The sequence below is a fragment of the Panthera uncia genome, chromosome A2 (assembly GCF_023721935.1).
Source record: "Panthera uncia isolate 11264 chromosome A2, Puncia_PCG_1.0, whole genome shotgun sequence".
Lineage (NCBI taxonomy): Eukaryota > Metazoa > Chordata > Mammalia > Carnivora > Felidae > Panthera > Panthera uncia.
This window is the reverse complement of record NC_064816.1, coordinates 51,724,013-51,741,311: the sequence shown is the minus strand read 5'-3', so window position 1 is coordinate 51,741,311 and position 17,299 is coordinate 51,724,013. Positions and strand designations below refer to the sequence as shown.

Genomic DNA, 17,299 nt, shown 5'->3' with positions numbered 1-17,299 from the left:
GACATACAAGGAGACAAGAAGACATTTTTTGTCTTGTAAGGAAACACACAGGACCACCCATGAGATAGGCTGCCCCCAAACTTGAGCCTGAATCCAATCAAGCCTCTAACTCCACCAATTCATAGGAAACAGTGTCAAAGAGTATATTTATTAAGCCAGTGTTGCTCAGAGTACTCAAGTGTCACAAGGTAAGTCCTTTGCACCAGAATGGATATAGATGACATGGTATTTAGTTATTTACCTACAGCTTCCTGCTCTATGAAAATCTGACTGTGGAAACAAGGTGAGCTGAACTAAGCAATGTGCTGAGTGAGTCGGTTGCTTAAAGGTTGGTGCAAGCCCTTCTTGGACTGTCCACAAGCAGATGAAGGACCGCACTGGGCCTGTGACCTCCTTTGTTGAGCACCATGTTAACAGCACAATAAGGATGTAATCATCTGAGATCAGACCAGGGGTAAGTTGTGTAGGACAGAAGATCCATTGCTTCAACAAATGAACCACCAGGAAAAAAATCATGGCAGGGAAACATATGTTAAAATCAACTTCAGGTATCTCAGTCAGTTGCAGTGTATGGGCCCTAGATGGATTTTGAGTCAGTCTCCAAAAAAGAAAAAAATTGAGATGATGCATAGATTTTGGATGAGGCTTAGGAATTAATATTAATTTTTAAAAGTGATAATGGTATTACAATTATGTTTTGGGTTCTTTTAATATTAAAATTTTTTTTTTAAGTAAGCTTTATGCCCAACATGGGGCTTGAACTCATGACCCCAAGACGAAAACTTGCATGCTCCACCTACTGAGCCAGCCAGGTGTCCCTTTTTTTAAAATACTTTTTTTAAAAAAATTTTTTAATGTTTTTATTTTTGAGACAGAGACAGAGACAGAGCATGAGCAGGGGAGGAGCAGAGAGAGAGGGAGACACATTATCTGAAGCAGGCTCCAGGCTCTGAGCTGTCAGCACAGAGCCCAACTTGGGGCTTGAACTCACGGACTGTGAGATCATGACCTGAGCCAAAGTCGGATGCTTAACTGACTGAGCCACCCAGGTGCCCCACTTTGTTTTTTTTTTTTTAAGCCGTTAGATTTTTCAAAAAGAATCATTATAGAAATACATAATGAACCACTTAGAGATGCTGTGATAGGATGTGAGGGATCTTTTTCAAAATAACCTGGGGACTGGAAGAGTGAGCAGAACAGATGAAGCGAGACTGGCCATGAGTTAATTATTAAAGCTGATGGGTGAGAACATGGGAATTTATTCTACTATTCTCTTTACTTTTGTATGTCTCAGAATTTTTTTTTCATAATTAGTGTTTCGAAAAGAGAGAAAGGAAAAGTGGAAAAAACAGCATGATGACCTTGCCTATACCCGCCATCCAGCTTCAGCAGTTACTAACATTTGGCCAGAAACCTAGAAAGTTTTCAAATAGTGTAATGATCTTAATAATTGAGAACCTGTTCCTGATCTATGTAGGAACTAAGTTTCAGACAGTAATAGAAATTTGAAGGAAATGAATTTATGCCAGGGAAGCAAAAATTAAGTTTGTGGGCCACCCTGAAGGAGTAAATCTCAAATATTCATTTTAGGAGATTCTTCAGATTCTGGCTTTAGCCTCATCTTCTACCCTCTCTGTCCACTCTCTTCTACTTGTTGGCCCTGTTGCCACCTCGGGCTGCCTGCCATTCCATGGACCTGCCATGCATTTGCTCCCTCTCAGCCTCTGCATGGCTTCCCCTGCCTGTTTCCCCCAGTCTGTTTGGTGAACTCTTACTCATTCTTCAGAGCCCAGCTCCTCCTCCTTGGTGTTTCTTCCTAATCTTCTCAGGCAAAGTTAATCAGTCCTTTTATAATCCTTCACTTGGTCATATGTCAGCTAGGGTTAGAATCCATCATTTCTGGTCTGTGCCCTCAATTAGACTGTATCTCAAGGAGAGGGGATTTGCTTTTTTACCTGTTTATCTCTAGCGCTTGGCACATGGAAGGCTGTCAGTAAAACTTGCTAAATAGTTACATGTTAAATTACCAGAAGAGGGAGGTCATGACACAGCAAACTGAAATTCCTAAGGAGGTAGGAGTCTGTGAACTCACTTTCCTAGGCTTTTAACAGCCGATTGATTATCCTCTATTCCAAGCCTCTAACGCGCTGGGGTGAAGGCTTGAGTTTGGGTAAGGATAAATGACTTGCCCAAAGTCAGGGTGAAGGAAGATGAGGACTAAAACCCACACCATCAGGTGACCAATATGTAACATTGTAGGCGGAAAGGTTCAGCCAGCCAGATTCCCAGAGCTAGAACTAGAGCCCAGAACTCACAGGTCCACACCCAGAACCAACACTGCCATGAAAGTTACTTCACCAACCCTTTCTGTAGGTATGCATGGGGCACTTTCAGTGAAGATGCTTTGTGGAGCACCAAAAACCATAAAATACCTAGGAATAAATCTAACCAAAGAGGTGACAAATCTATATGCTGAAAACTATAGAAAGCTTACAAAAGAAATTGAAGAAGGCACAAAAAAATATAAGAACAGTCCATACTCCTGGGTAGGAAAAACAAATATTGTTAAAATGTCGATACTACCCAAAGCAATCTACATATTCAATGCAATCCCTATCAAAGTAACACCAGTATTCTTCACAGAGCTAGAACAAATAATCCTAAAATTTGTATGGAACCAGAAAAGACCCCGAATAGCCAAAGCAATCTTGAAAAAGAAAACCAAAGCCAGAGGCATCACAATCCCAGACTTCAACCTATACTACAAAGCTGTAATCATCAAGACAGTAAAGTACTGGCACAAGAACACTCAGATCAATGGAACAGAATAGAGAACCCAGAAATGGACCCACAAAGTATGGCCAACTAATCTTTGACAAAGCAGGAAAGAAATAAAAACAGTCTCTTCAGCAAGTGGTGCTGGGAAAATTGGACAGTGACATGCAGAAGAATGAACCTGGACCACTTTCTTACACCATACACAAAAATAGACTCAAAATGGATGAAAGACCTCAATGTAAGACAGGAAGCCATCAAAATCCTCGAGAAGAAAGGAGGCAAAAACCTCTTTCATCTTGGCCACAGCAACTTCTTACTCAACACGTCTCCAGAGGCAAGGGAAACAAAAGCAAAAATGAACTACGGGGACCTCATCAAAATAAAAAGCTTCTGCACAGCAAAGGAAACAATCAGCAAAAGTAAAAGGCAACCGATAGAATGGGAGAAGATATTTGCAAATGACATATCAGATAAAGGGTTAGTCCAAAATCTATAAAGGACTTATCAAACCCAACACCCAAAAAACAAATGATCCAGTGAAAACTGGGCAAGAGACATGAATAGACACTTCTCCAAAGAAGACATCCAAATGGCCAACTGACACATGAAAAATGCTCAAATACAGACCAAAGCCACAATGAGATACCACCTCACACCTGTCAGAATGGCTAACATTAACAACTCAGGCAACAACAGATGTTGATGAGGATGCGGAGAAGGAGGATCTCTCTTGCACTACTGGTGGGAATGCAAACTGGGGCAGCCGCTCTGGAAAACAGTATGGAGTTCCTCAAGAAACTAAAAATAGAGCTACCCTATGGCCCAGCAATTGCACTACTAGGCATTTATCCAAGGGATACAGGGATGCTGTTTGGAAGGGGCATATGCCCCCCCATGTTTATAGCAGCACTATCAACAATAGCCAAAGTATGGAAAGAGCCCAAATGTCCATCGATGGATGAATGGATAAAGAAGATGTGGTATATATATACACAATGGAGTATTACTCAGCAATCAGAAAGAATGAAATCTTGCTATTTGCAATTACGTGGTGGAACTAGAGGGTACTATGCTAAGCGAAATTAGTCAGAGAAAGACAAATATCATATGACTTCACTCATATGAGGACTTTAAGACACAGAACAGATGAATACAAGGGAAGGGAAGCAAAAATAATATAAAAACAGGGAGGGGGACAAAACAAGAGACTCTTAAATATGGAGAACAAACAGAGGGTTACGGGAGGGGTTGTGGGAGGGGTGATGGGCTAAATGGGTAAGCGGCATTAAGGAATCTACTCCTGAAATCATTGTTGCACTATATGCTAACTAATTTGCATGTAAAATAAAAAAAATTAAAAAAGAAAAGAATCTGTGGTATATCCTTCCTTAAATTTAAAAAATATATTTATATCCACCCACCTCCAGAAAAACCATAACATACTATGCAGACTCCCTTTTACTCTGCTGTCTTCACTTAGGAATACATCTCTGTATTCTCAGCTCAGCTCCACAGCACTTTATTATACGAATGTAGTACAGTTTAATGACTGGTCCCCTCCTAATGGGTATCTGGATTGTTTCCAGTGTTTTAATGTAAGAAAAAGCACAGCAGTGAATAGCCTTGTGCTATTTCTTTTCACATATTTTCCAGTGTATCTTTTAAATAAATTCCTAGAAATGGAATTGCTGGGTTAAAAGTAAATGCATATACTGGGACAACTGGATATCCACGGGCACAACACTGAAGCTGGAACTCTACCTTACATCAGACACAAAAATTAACTCAAAATGGATCAGAGACCTACATTTAAGAGCTGAAATTATAAAACTCTTAGAAGAAAATACGGGGGGAAATCTGCATAAGCTTGGATTTGGCAATGGTTTCCTAAATATGCTACCAAAACCAGAGGCAATGAAAGAAAAAAAAAAAAAAAAGATAAACTGGACTTCATGAATATTAAAAACTTTTACCACTTCACACTGAGATGGCTATCATAAACAAAATAAAACACCAAAAAATCAAAAGCCAAAAAACAGGAAGTAGAGACATTAGAAATTTTGTGCATTGCTGGTGGGAATGTGACATGGGGTAGGTGTTAAGGAAAACAGTTTGACATTACCTAAAAAAATTAAAATACAATTATCATATGACCCAGCAAGTTCACTCCTAGGTATGTACCTAGGAGAAATGAAAATATATGTCCACACAAACACTTGTATATGAATGTTCACAGTGGCACTACTCACAACAGCCCTAAAGTGGGAACAACCCAAATGTCCATCTCTGGATGTATGGATAAACAAAACATGATATATCCATAAAATGGAATATTATTCAGGATGAAGTTCTGATGCATACTACACAGGGATGAATCTTGAAAACATCTTAAGTAAAAGACACAAAAGGCTTCAAAATGTATGATTCCACTTACATAAATATCTAGAACGGGCAACCTCACAGACACAGAAAACATATTAAGGTTACCAGTGGTTAGGGGGAGAGGAGGACTAGGGGAAAAAGCAAATGTATATAGAGGCGCCTGGGTGACTGAGTTAGTCCAGCATCTGACTTTTGATCTCGGCTCAGGTCATGACCTTGCGGTTGGTGAGTTCCAGCCGTTCTTGGGCTTTGCGTTGACAGTGCAGAGCCTGCTTGGAATTCTTTCTCCTTCTCTCTCCGGCCCTCCACCACTTGTTCTCTCTCTCTCAAAATAAATAAACTTAAAAAAAAAAAAAAGCAAATGTATATATAATTTTGTTAGGCATTGCCAAATTCCCCTTGTAATAGCTGGACCACCTGCATTCCCATCAGCAATGCGTGAGAATATTTCTCAGGGCCTTACCAAGGAGAATATTGTCAAACTTTCAGATTTTTGCCAATCTGACTGCTGAAATGGTACCTTACCATAGTTTTACTTTGTGTTTTTTTCTTACAATAAAATGTTTTTAAAAACCCTAATTATGTTCTAATCTGCCAGCATTGGTTATGTAATCACCATGAGACTTCCTTAAACAAATACACTAGGGTAAAAGATTTATATGTTAAAGAAGTCAAGGTAAGCAAGTAAGAACTATACACATTGGTTAATGTTTTAACAAATTCATTAATGTTATGGTTATTGTTGTAAATTCTAATTCTAAAAATAAAAAATATAAAACTCATTTTGCATGCAGGTGATGAGGTACTTAATTACTAGTACTTTCCACATGCACAGTACCCTGTTAGTCAACGTTCAACAACAGAAAAGCGTAAATAACATTTCTGACAATTCCAGAAATTCGATAAAACACATTTTCACCAACCATAAGGACCCTTCCACCTTGATTAGAATTAGTGTAGTTGCTAGTTTTAGCAGTAAAATTGCCACTGTGCATGTTACCTCTTCTCTAGAGAATCTTCCTATATAATTTTCAAGAATTTCCTGTGTAATCTGAAGCATAAGATCAAAAATAAAAGAAAATAACTAGTCAAAAGAATTGAAAGATTTAAGTTTACCTTTCCACTTAGCAACGAGCTTAGGATCTGAAATTGTGAAGTTTGGACGGCTTCTAGACAGGATACCTTTTCCAAAATAACCCTTCCGGGAAAAGAGAAAACAAGTTAGTACACGTTTAATTACTAATTTTTTAGCAGAAGGAAAACAACTATTTGTTTTTTTTTTAAATATATGAAATTTACTGTCAAATTGGTTTCCATACAACACCCAGTGCTCATCCCAAAAGATGCCCTCTTCAATACCCATCACCCACCCTCCCCTCCCTCCCACCCCCCATCAGCCCTCAGTTTGTTCTCAGTTTTTAAGAGTCTCTTATGCTTTGGCTCTCTCCCACTCTAACCTCTCTCTCTTTTTTTTTTTTTTTTTCCTTCCCCTCCCCCATGAGTTCCTGTTAAGTTTCTCAGGATCCACATAAGAGTGAAAACATATGGTATCTGTCTTTCTCTGTATGGCTTATTTCACTTAGCATAACACTCTCCAGTTCCATCCACGTTGCTACAAAGGGCCATATTTCATTCTTTCTCATTGCCACGTAGTACTCCATTGTGTATACAAACCACAATTTCTTTATCCATTCAACAATAGCCAAATTATGGAAAACAACTATTTGAGTTAACAAGAGATTCATTCTACTTTTCATAGCTTTATATCTTCCCTCTAGTTACTTAAAAAAAAAAATGCCCCCATTAATGAATTGGCTATGGAGGGGAAAAAAAGCAAGCAAGCTACCAATCTCAACCCACACCTATCATTTATGGAAAACAGCAAAAACTAGAACTTGCCTTCATCTAAGAAGAGGTCCTCAACCAGAAGAGAGAACAGATAAGGAGCCAAGGACATGCTGAAGCCTCATCTGTCCATGACACAGAACAATATGCCACTTAGGTTGCCTCCGGGGATGGAATGGGAGCGAGTGGGGATTCTTACTTTTTACTCATTACATTTCTGTAAACTGCTGGACATTTTTATGAACACTCAAGCCTTTTATAATGGAAAGACAAGAAAGGTCAATGCGTTGAAATATGGGTTCATGGGTCGGGGAGTTATCCTCATTAACATATGGCTTTGGGGCACCTGATTCAAATTGTGCTGTTCCCATACTACACTGCACCAAATGGCAAGGAAAGAATATGGCTCAATTATAGTTTGCTTTGGGAATGGATGGGGAGAAGCAACAGGGACAGCTGGCTCAGGGCTGTGAGGAAGGAGCCACACCAAAGCAGCTGGCACTTACTTTCCCATACAGCTGCTCGATATCTTCTGCGTTTCTCACGATTACATTGTTGTTTATCATTTCAGCAGTGAATATTTTGAAGTCTTTCTTAGGCCCACCATTCTGACCAAAAGGGATTGGCAAAGGAGATTCATAACTCTCATACACTCTTCTTTTCCGCTTTGGGGCGTGGAAAACTGCTTCCGCCATTTCTCAAGGGTAGCTGGTTTTTAAAGAGTATAACAGGGAGAAAGAAACAGCCAATCAATAACTATATTGATCAAAAATGGGAGTGCATCTCTAGGCTCAGAAAATGTTGTAGTCTGTCAGAAAAATAAATATATACAATGCAGGGAACTAAAAGAAAGGGTAATGAGAACAAATCCCAATCACGTAGAGTATCTCAATTCCCACAACCATGCCCAAGAAGCCAGTGGCAATATTTCTAATTATAGTGGACAAGACTGAGGCCTAGTGACATGCCCAAAGTTACAATGCCATGCAAAAGTCTGATAGCAAGCATGATAGGATTCCCGCCTTTTAGGATTACTCCCATTCTTTCACTCAGGCAACAGACAATTTACTGAGTACCTACCAGCGGCTCCCAATACTCAGAGGTGCTAGGGGTATAAAGATAAAACCAAAAGAGACACTGTCCTCAAAGGATTAAATCTAAGTCAGCATTTTGTTTTTCAAAAAAGGACCTTAAAATCCATTCTAAACATTAGGTCAATCATCTCCCAATTTTTAAGGTAAATTAATAAATAATAACAATGACAGAAACAGTTATCATTTAAGGGTCTATCATGCACCAAGAGCAGGAACCCTAAAGCCAGAGTTGCAGCTGTGTGATTTGGGGCAAAAGTTACTTAATCTCTCCATGCTTTGGCTTCCTTGCTTGCAAAATAAGGCTAAAAACAGACTCTATCTTGGAGTTAAGACCCATAAAGGTCCTAGAAGAGTACCTGATACATAATGAGCACTGTGGGTATATTTGCTTTAATTATTATTATGGGGTGAGTACTACCAACTCCGTTCTACAGATGAGGAAAACAGGTTCAGGTTACAAAGATTTTGTAAAAGGCCCCTTCAGATGATCCCAGGTCTGTGGAATTCTAAAGCCTATGCTCTTCTCTCTGGGTTCTGCTGCGAGCACAGGCTGCATCTGTCTCCCTTTGTCTGAAGGCTCACTATTTCTCAAGGTTAGGAGCTAAAGGGTTCCGGAGAATGATGGAATTGCTTGCTGTGCACTGAATACTCTGAGGAAGTAAAGGAAGCCAAAGTGAGTACCTCTCCCTTCCAGGCCTTATACTCAATTTGAAGAGACAAAACACACACAAAAGCAAATCGAAGGTAACACAACAAGCTGCAATTCAATAATGGCTAAAGGAAGGAAATGGAGTTCAGTGCCTTGGGTGATAAAGCAACAGAGCCACAGCAGATACATTTGACTTAGGAAAACTCAACCCCATGTAAGGAGGGAAAATGTAAACAGTGCAAGAGTTTGGGCACTCCACTCTCCCAACAGACGCCCTGGAACATGAGGGGAGACTTGAATCTGCTGCTCCCTCCATCCCGGGCCTGGGCTCGACTTAAGCTGAGAGCATATCTGGTGCTTAAAGATACACTGGAGCCAGATCACACGTTTCATCTACATGGATCCAAAGAACGAAGTAAAACTTCGTTAAGTGCCTCCTGCAGTTAACACCAGCATCCCACTGGGCAATACATGCGATCAAGCCTGAAACAGCCAATGATGGTGGCCAAATCTGAGGAAGGTAAGTGGTTTTATGGGTTTATGACCATTAAAAAGAAATTGCATGCCTTGTCCAATGTGTGATACCTTTATACATCCATCCTCTCAAAGAAACTGAGGAATTAGATCGGGACAAAGGAAAACACAGACCAAGGAAGAGTTATAGAGATTGAAAAATTACAAAGATAACTATGAAAAATAAGAATCAGCAAGTTGGAACCTTTATAGAATTGACCAAATATTCTAAGCAGCAAAATGCTAGAATAATTTAATTTTTAAATAGATCCCTCAATGGAATTACATACTGAACATGATACATATATACATTTTATCTATACACACACACATTATTGTAAAAGGCAAAAGATTTATACTATCTGAAGAGAAACCAGAGCATATGCACACATTATTGTAAAGCATTCATAACAAAACAATGTGTATCGCATGTTGATGCACAATTAAGAGATTTTCTTCCAAGAGCATTTTATCTAAATTTTCACTTGCTGACTTATCCCTCAATCCAAGCCAACTATAGTATTGAGTATTCAACAGAAGCAGCAGCAATTTATTCTAAAACTTAATGCTTTTTTGAGGCAGGATGTTGGAATCTAGTGAGAAACTTTCAAGAGATATCCAGGAACAATTTGGACTTTTATCAGATTTTTCACTTTTATAACTTCTAGGTAGTATTTAACTTGTATAGGCTACATTTGGAATTTTTGAAAAAGAGGAAATGTTAAATGGCTAACTACAAGAACTTCCAATTAAATTCCCTTGAACAAGTGAAAATGAAGTTATATTTGAATTTGCCTGGGTTGGAATCTTCCCTCCGATTGCTGCTATACTCTTAAAAAGCAAGAATGAGCTAGGACACTTGGTGGCAAAAACCCTGTACTCCAACCCAAGTGTGTGTAACAGAAAGCTTCCTGCCACAAAACATGCCGTTTTTCACAAAACCTCAGTCTGTGATCTGGTGTCACTTCCGCCCATGTGGCAGCATGCATATCAAGAAGCTGGCTCATAGTAGCCCTCCTATATATGCAAACCTGCCATTATTATCATGTGAACTTGCATAACCCACTTAAGCTCTCTGAGACCTGTTTCTTCATCTTCAAATTGAACAGGACTGGAAAACAGTCTGGAAATCACTCAAATGTTAAACACAGAATAACCATATGATCGGGGCACCTGGATGGTTCAGTTGGTTAAGCATCTGACTCTTGACTTTGGCTCAGGTCATGATCTCATGGTTTGTAAGATCAAGCCCTGAATCGGCCTTTGCACTGACAGAGTGGAGCCTGCTTAGGATTCTGTGTCTTCCTCTCTGTCTGCACTTGCTCTCAAAATAAACAAAGAAACAAAAAACCCCACAAAGAATAACCATGTGATCCAGCAATTCCACTCCTTGCACAGATATAAGAAAACTGAAAACATTTTCATGCAAAAATCTGTACCCAAATGTTTACAGCAGTGTGATTCATAATAGCCAAAAAGTGGAAACAACCCAAATGTCCATCTACAGATGAATGGATCAACAAAATGGGGTGTGTCCATATGTAATGGATTACCAGCAATAAAGGAATGAGGTGCTAATACATGCTACAGTGTATATGAAGCTTGAAAGCATTATGCTAAGTGAAAGCAGTCACAAAAGACCACATATAAGACCACTAATATGAAATGTCCAGAATAGCAAATCCAGAGACCCCAAATGGACTAGTGGTTGCCTGGTGCTGAGGGAAGGGAGAAATGGGGTTATAGGTACAGGTTTATTTTGAGGGTGCTGAAAAGGTTTTAAAACTAAATTGCAGTGATGGTGATGGCTTCCCAACTCTGTGAATGTACTAAAATCACTGAACTGTACATTTTACAAGGGTGAGTTTTATGATGTGAATGATCTCTCAATAAAATTAAATAGGAGAAACCAAATGATCTTTAGTTGCATAGTTTTGTGAAAGAGTTGTCTTGTGCTGAATTTGAAAGACAAAGCAGGGGAGAAAGGAATTCACTATTCTCCATATCTGCAAAAGGCATTTAAGAAATGTTTCTGTAGTGCCATTATAGAAGCACAACATAATGTAAGATGTGGCATGTGAATAAAACTAGAAGAGGTGATCATCATCAGTAGGTACAACACACCAGGCAGTCTATGCCATTTTTATACACATGGGTACTACTATTCTTATTTCACAGACAGGGAAATTGAGGCTTAAAGAGGGCCAGTTACCCAAGCCCTATCGTATGGAGACACAGCATTGCAAGAAGACTAGCCTAAAGGAGGACCCATGTCTAAAGCACACACAGATACAGAGGAATGACTGGGCCAGTTGTCAAGGGGTTTGTAATGTGAAGGCTGGTTCAGACTTGGGAGTCAATGCAGACTCTTAAGCAGGGAATGATAGCTGAAGAGAGATTAATTAACCTTGTATGCAACAGTGGCTCTCAAGCTTGGTTGCCCTTAGAATCACCTGGGGAAATCTTAAAACTCCTAATGCTCAGAACTTACCTGCAACTCTATCAGAAATTCTGGGGTGGGACCCAGGTGAGTTCAACACGTAGCCAAAGCTGCCAACCACTGGTGATAGGATAGCCTATTCAAACTCAATCCCAACATCTCCTTAACGTAAGTACTATTACTATTCCCGTTGTTCAGAGGAGGACAGGGACTCAGGGGCTGAGTGCTACCCACCTGTAAGGGATTTGTTGCTTTTCCTTTACCAAACCTGGGCATACTTGACTCCAGACACAAGTAGTGTTAAGTATATTTACTATCAAAAGCAGGGCTTGTTCCTTATTCTTCCCTTGAGCAGACACACACTGTTTAGATGTTCAGTAAATGTTTATTCCAAATAAAACAAAACACAGCAGAACAAAAATGGGGGAGGTAGCTCCATTTAACTTTCCAACCCCCTTGGAACACTCTGCCAAACAAGCCTGGTTAAAACCTCCCACCTAGTAAAGCTCACCTCCCAATTAAAAAATGTTTGAAGCTCCAAAGGTGTACCTCCTGGGCTTAGGGAGGCAAGGATGAAAGGGACAAGGCAAACAATCCAGTCCCTGGGGAGCTTTCAAGTTAGGACCTGAGACTAAGCCACATAAACAAAAGATAACCCTTTGAAAGCAGTTGTGAGGATAAGGTGGGTAATTGCGTGAAAAAGGCCAAAGCGCCTCATACTGGGCCTGTCGTGTGCAAAATGCTAGTCAGATGGAGGTTGCAACTGCAGTAAATGATGGCACACAAGCCAGAAAGTGTTCAGGGCCCACCAAATTCATAACTCCCTGTCTTAACTTATCCCTTTGCGGATTTCCTTGAGTGCCCCCAGCGCCCCAAGAACCGCATTAGCTGCTGAGGCTCCCCTCGGGCCTCCGATGCACCTCGACGTCCCCAGCCCCCAGCACCGAACGTGGCGTCGTGTTCTTCGGAAAGAACGAAGAAGAGAAGCATGAACGGCTACAGGTGCTCGGACAAGGGGAGAGGGGCTAATTCCGGCGGAACCGGGAAGCCTGGCTCCCCATTTCGGCCCATTCTATTCTGGCTGTGGGACCCCGGAGAAAGTCTCTACACTCCCCACTCCAGCTCCTGAGGACTTTCGAAGAAGCCAACGTCTCCTCTCACAGCAGACCCCCCCCCACAGGGAGCAGCCGCCGCGACGCTTAGCGTCACGAGCCGTAGCTCGCCATGGGCCCCGGAGCCTTACCTTCCAGAGCCCCACGCGCCCCTCGTTACCTCGGCAACACCAGCCGGAGGGCTGACCCCGCCGCCGTCAAGCAGTTCGGTCGCAAAACCGTGCGAATGCGCAGCCGCAGAGTCCGCGGGAGCGCCCGCGGGGGGTCTTTGCCTCGAGCGCCTGCGCACAGCGTGAAGGAGGGTTTTCTGTGCTTGCTGCTGGCTCTTTGGTGCGTGTGAGCGAGTTGTCTGTATTACCCTTCCCAGGATTGTACGGACCGCTTCCTACACAGATGGTGTTTTCGTTTAATCCTCACGACAGTCTCGCAAGATTCATTTTACAAATGAGGTCCGAAGTTATTTGTCCGATGTCACATAGCCAGGAGGTAGTGGAGCCCAAGCTTTAACCCAGGCATGAAGACTTAGAATCTGTCGGGGGGGGGGGGGGGGGGGGGGGGGGGGGGGTGGGGATAGGCACTTGAGGCGACAAGACTTTACTGTTTGACCTGGCCCTGACGCTGACCTCCGCTTTCTCAGTGTGTATGTATAAGCTGCAGCATGCCCGGAACTTGTAAGGAAGCGGCCTCTCACAGACACCTGACTCAAAGTCTCTGTGTGCACTGGTTGCCCTGTGCAGTGTGAAGGATAACAGCCAGGAGTCAGACCTGCCTTTGAATGCCCACTTCCTCCCTGGTCTTGAGTGACTTTACTTTTCTAAGACTCAGGTACCTCTATTGAAAAGTGGGCCGTCAGAATTATGCTGGATGAGCAAAGCAAAATGTGTTGGGAGGTGTAAAAATTTCTCCTGACCTGGTTATTTTAAAGGACTTCTAGTAAGGAGTCCAATATATGCCTTCCCAAATAGAATCCCAGGGTCCCCAGCACACATACCACACACGCTGGGCAGGTGGGGAAGGTGGGTGACAGGGAAGGGTGGCAAATAATGACAGAGATTCATGGGGCTAGGGTGTGATGGGCTTTGAAATCTGGGACTGTTCCCCAACTTTCTCTTGTCTCCAGGCCTTCACCCCCCCCCCTCCCCACACACACACAACTTGCCTTGGCCTAGAACATCCTTCTCCCCTCTGTTTGCAGCAGTAATTCCTTAGTAATTAGGCCTCACCTCAAATATCTCTTCCTCCAGGAGACTTCCTTTTGACTCCCCGAGCTGAACTGGATGACTTTCTTCTATGTTCCTGCAATATTCTGATGGACACGGTGTTGTCCCTGTTTCCTGGTCCTCCTTAAGCAGAGGCTTTCAGGGGATGGTCTACCTGCACAGGCCTTAATTGCTCTGCTAAGAGTTCAGACTTAAGATAAATCAAAATCAGAATAGCTTCCTGGTTAGAGTGTTGCAAAAAGGGAGAACTTCAGCAAGGTTCATCAAACAGTGGTATCACAGGATGAATTGGCAGGGAAGAGACAGCTGGCAGAAAGCTCTAATATTGTACTACCAGAACTTGCCAGTTTAGGAAATATTGGTTTTAGAATGAGATAGGCTTTTTTTAAAGTTTATTTATTTATTTTTCGAGAGAGAGTGGAAGTGTGGGAGGGGCAGAGGGAGAGGGAGAGAGAGAATCCCAAGGAGGCTGCACGCTGTCAGCACAGAGCCCGATAAAGGTCTCACACTCATGTACCATGAGATCATGACCTGAGCCAAAATCAAGAGTCGGACACTTAACGTCCTGAGCCACCCAGGTGCCCCTAGAATGAGAGAGGAAAGGGAACCTGGAGGTTGTCCAGTTCAATTTCCTTATTTAACGGATAAGAAAAAAGGTTCAGAGGCACTGCGAGTTGCCAAAGGTGGCAGAGCATGTCTTAGGTGGCACCGACACTGCAGCCACATCTCCTGAACCTCTCAGCACAGAACTCTGCATTCAAGGGTTTGGGATTTGCCCATAATGAGATCTCAGGTGGCGTCATGGAGAGCCCTGTCCCCACAGAGGTCCAGAGTGAAAGCTACTGAATAAGATATTCTTCCCCTGAGATTTTCACTAAAGTGTGTTTTTTTAAAACCTTTTGAAAAAAAAAATAAAACCTTTTGTTATGGTCATTTTCAAACACAAAAGTAGAGAGAATATTCTAATAAATCATCGCTTCCACAATCTTCAACCTTAGCTATCTTGTTTCTTTTATACTCTCCCTATATATGCCTTTATCCCACTGCTAGAATATTTGAAAGCAATCCTAGACATTGATTTCGCTCATAATATTTCTGCATGTATCCCTAATAGATAAATATTTAATTTTTATCACATATATATTTCATATGCATAGTTGATATGTTTACATAGATATGATATATAGTTGATTCTCATTATTCACAGTTCTATAGAGTCACCATGAACACCAAACCATTGCTCATGGGGAAATACAGGGTTAGGTTCCTGACAGACTCTGGCCACAATATTTTTATCAACTGATCAGTACATAACCTTGCTTTCTGTTTAAAGATACTTTATTTAATATCTACTGTTGATTCATTACCATTGAACTCATGGCCAACAGCACTGTAACTCATGCCCGTATGAACCTTATCTAACACAGGTATTTCCTCTGTAAGGCACATCACAGCCTTTCTTGGCTTAGGAACACATGACAGCACTTCAGCACTCTGCTTGGTGTCCATTTTAAACAGTGAAATTGCTAACAGAAAGCACAAAAATGAGAAAAAAGGTGGTACTAAAGAAACTGCCAAAAGCAAACTTATTTACAGTATGAGAGCTGGAACAAGAAGAGTATCAAGTGTTGACTTCAGCTGGGAACGTGCATATGGGGAGACTCAAATTTTTCTGTGCTCTGCATGTGCATGTCTGCGAATGACTAAGTGCTATAAATATTGATTTTGGCATCACAAATAAATGTTAGCCAGTAGGTGAATTTGCAAACATAGAATCTGCCAGTTTGTGTGCATGCGTGCGTATGTATGTATGTATGTGTGTATATCTCCCCAACATCATTAGCAAACATAAAATGAACAATAATCCTTAGCATCATTTATCTGTGAAATGTTACATGGAACCTCCATGTAATATTTGGGATATACTTATACTAAAAAAAATCATTGGGGGTGCTTGGGTGGCTCAGTCGGTTGAGTGTCGTACTCTTTATTTCGACACAGGTCGTGATCCCAGGGTTATGGGATCGAGTTGTGAGTTGGGCTCCATGCTGAGTGTGGAGCCTGCTTAAGACACTCTCTCTCTCTCTCTCTCTCTCTCCCCCTCTTTCTCTCTCTCCCTCTGCCCTTTTCCCCTGCTCATGCTCTCTTTCACTCTCTAGAATAAAATTTTCAAAAGATCGTTTGTCTGAAATTCAAGTTCAACTGGGTATCCTGTATTTATCTTGTATATATATCCTGTGTATCTGACCACTCTAATGATGATTTGTTGGGTGTTTATATGCGCTGGCCACTTGACATCCTGTTTTGATTCTCACCACAGCCCTGTGAGGCAGGTGTTCTCACTACTTATTTCATAGGTGAGGTTCCCTCTCTCTTCCTAGTTCCCAGAGCTGGGAAGTGGTAAAGGCCAGATAAGGATCCAGATCCACGGGGACTCCAGGGCCTGAGATCATTTAAATCCACTGTGTTGGACACGAGAGGGCAGTGCATTGACAAAACACATCTTTAACTCTGAAATACAAAAATAGCCAACAACAAGTGTTGGTGGGAGGTCAGGGAAGACCAGGATGGGTTGATGGGTGGGGGGGGTCTTCCGAGAAGAAGTGGCCTTTGAGCTGAGCCTGGAAGGAGGGTTAGCTTCAGGAGAGTGGCAAGAAGGAGGGAGACAGTGGGCTGGGGCACATGGGCAGGCCCGGCAGGCCCGCGTGCCAGGCAGGTGTGGGTTTTGAGGTACTGGAGGGGAGGAGCTGGGCCTGGCTGGCGGGGCAGGAGGTCGCTGCTGACGATAAAGTTCGATAGGCAGGGTGGGGGCTGATTGTGCAGGCGCTTGAATTCCAGGCTTGGCATTTGGACTTTACCCCGTAGACAATGGGGAGCCACCGGCGTTTCTGAGCTGGGCAGGGCGGCCCCAGCTGTCGCCCCATTGTTTCTCCCAGACAGCGCCTAACTGTGCAGTATTTCAGCGAGCCCACTAGATGGAGATATTTTAGCAAATTTAAAGCACCCAGCTTTTCCTGGACACAATTTCCAGGGAGAAAAACAAACACGGGGACCCCACAAAACCTCCACGTGTTGACTTGCAGCATCTGCAAAGTAAAGTGCAAGGCCTGGGAAACAAAAATCAAACTAGGGACAGTCCAGCTTCACCCTGCCAGCAAGATGAAACTTCAGGTAATTTCACTGCTTTGAAGGAGAAAGGGTCAAGGTGAGCAAGAAAGGACACAGTTTTAACAAGTGCCCTGCATTTATTATCTAGCATTTAAGCC

At 42.1% G+C, this 17,299-nt stretch overlaps 1 protein-coding gene across 2 annotated transcripts in view; it reads right to left on the bottom strand.

Moving 5' to 3' along the window:
- TSEN2 (tRNA splicing endonuclease subunit 2) overlaps positions 1–13,008 on the bottom strand; it is a 49,576-nt gene extending 36,568 nt beyond the window's left edge. The window contains exons 1-3 of one of the 2 annotated variants that reach the window (XM_049642741.1): positions 12,945–13,008; positions 7,512–7,713; positions 6,277–6,358 (exon numbers count right to left, since the gene is read on the bottom strand). In XM_049642741.1, the coding sequence (XP_049498698.1) occupies positions 6,277–6,358; positions 7,512–7,700 (271 nt within the window). In that variant the 5' untranslated portion in view covers positions 7,701–7,713; positions 12,945–13,008. Of the gene's footprint in view, positions 1–5,375; positions 5,501–6,276; positions 6,359–7,511; positions 7,714–12,944 lie in introns of those variants that run through there. The other variant, XM_049642743.1, reaches the window with a different exon arrangement.
- Positions 13,009–17,299: the final 4,291 nt, after the last annotated feature.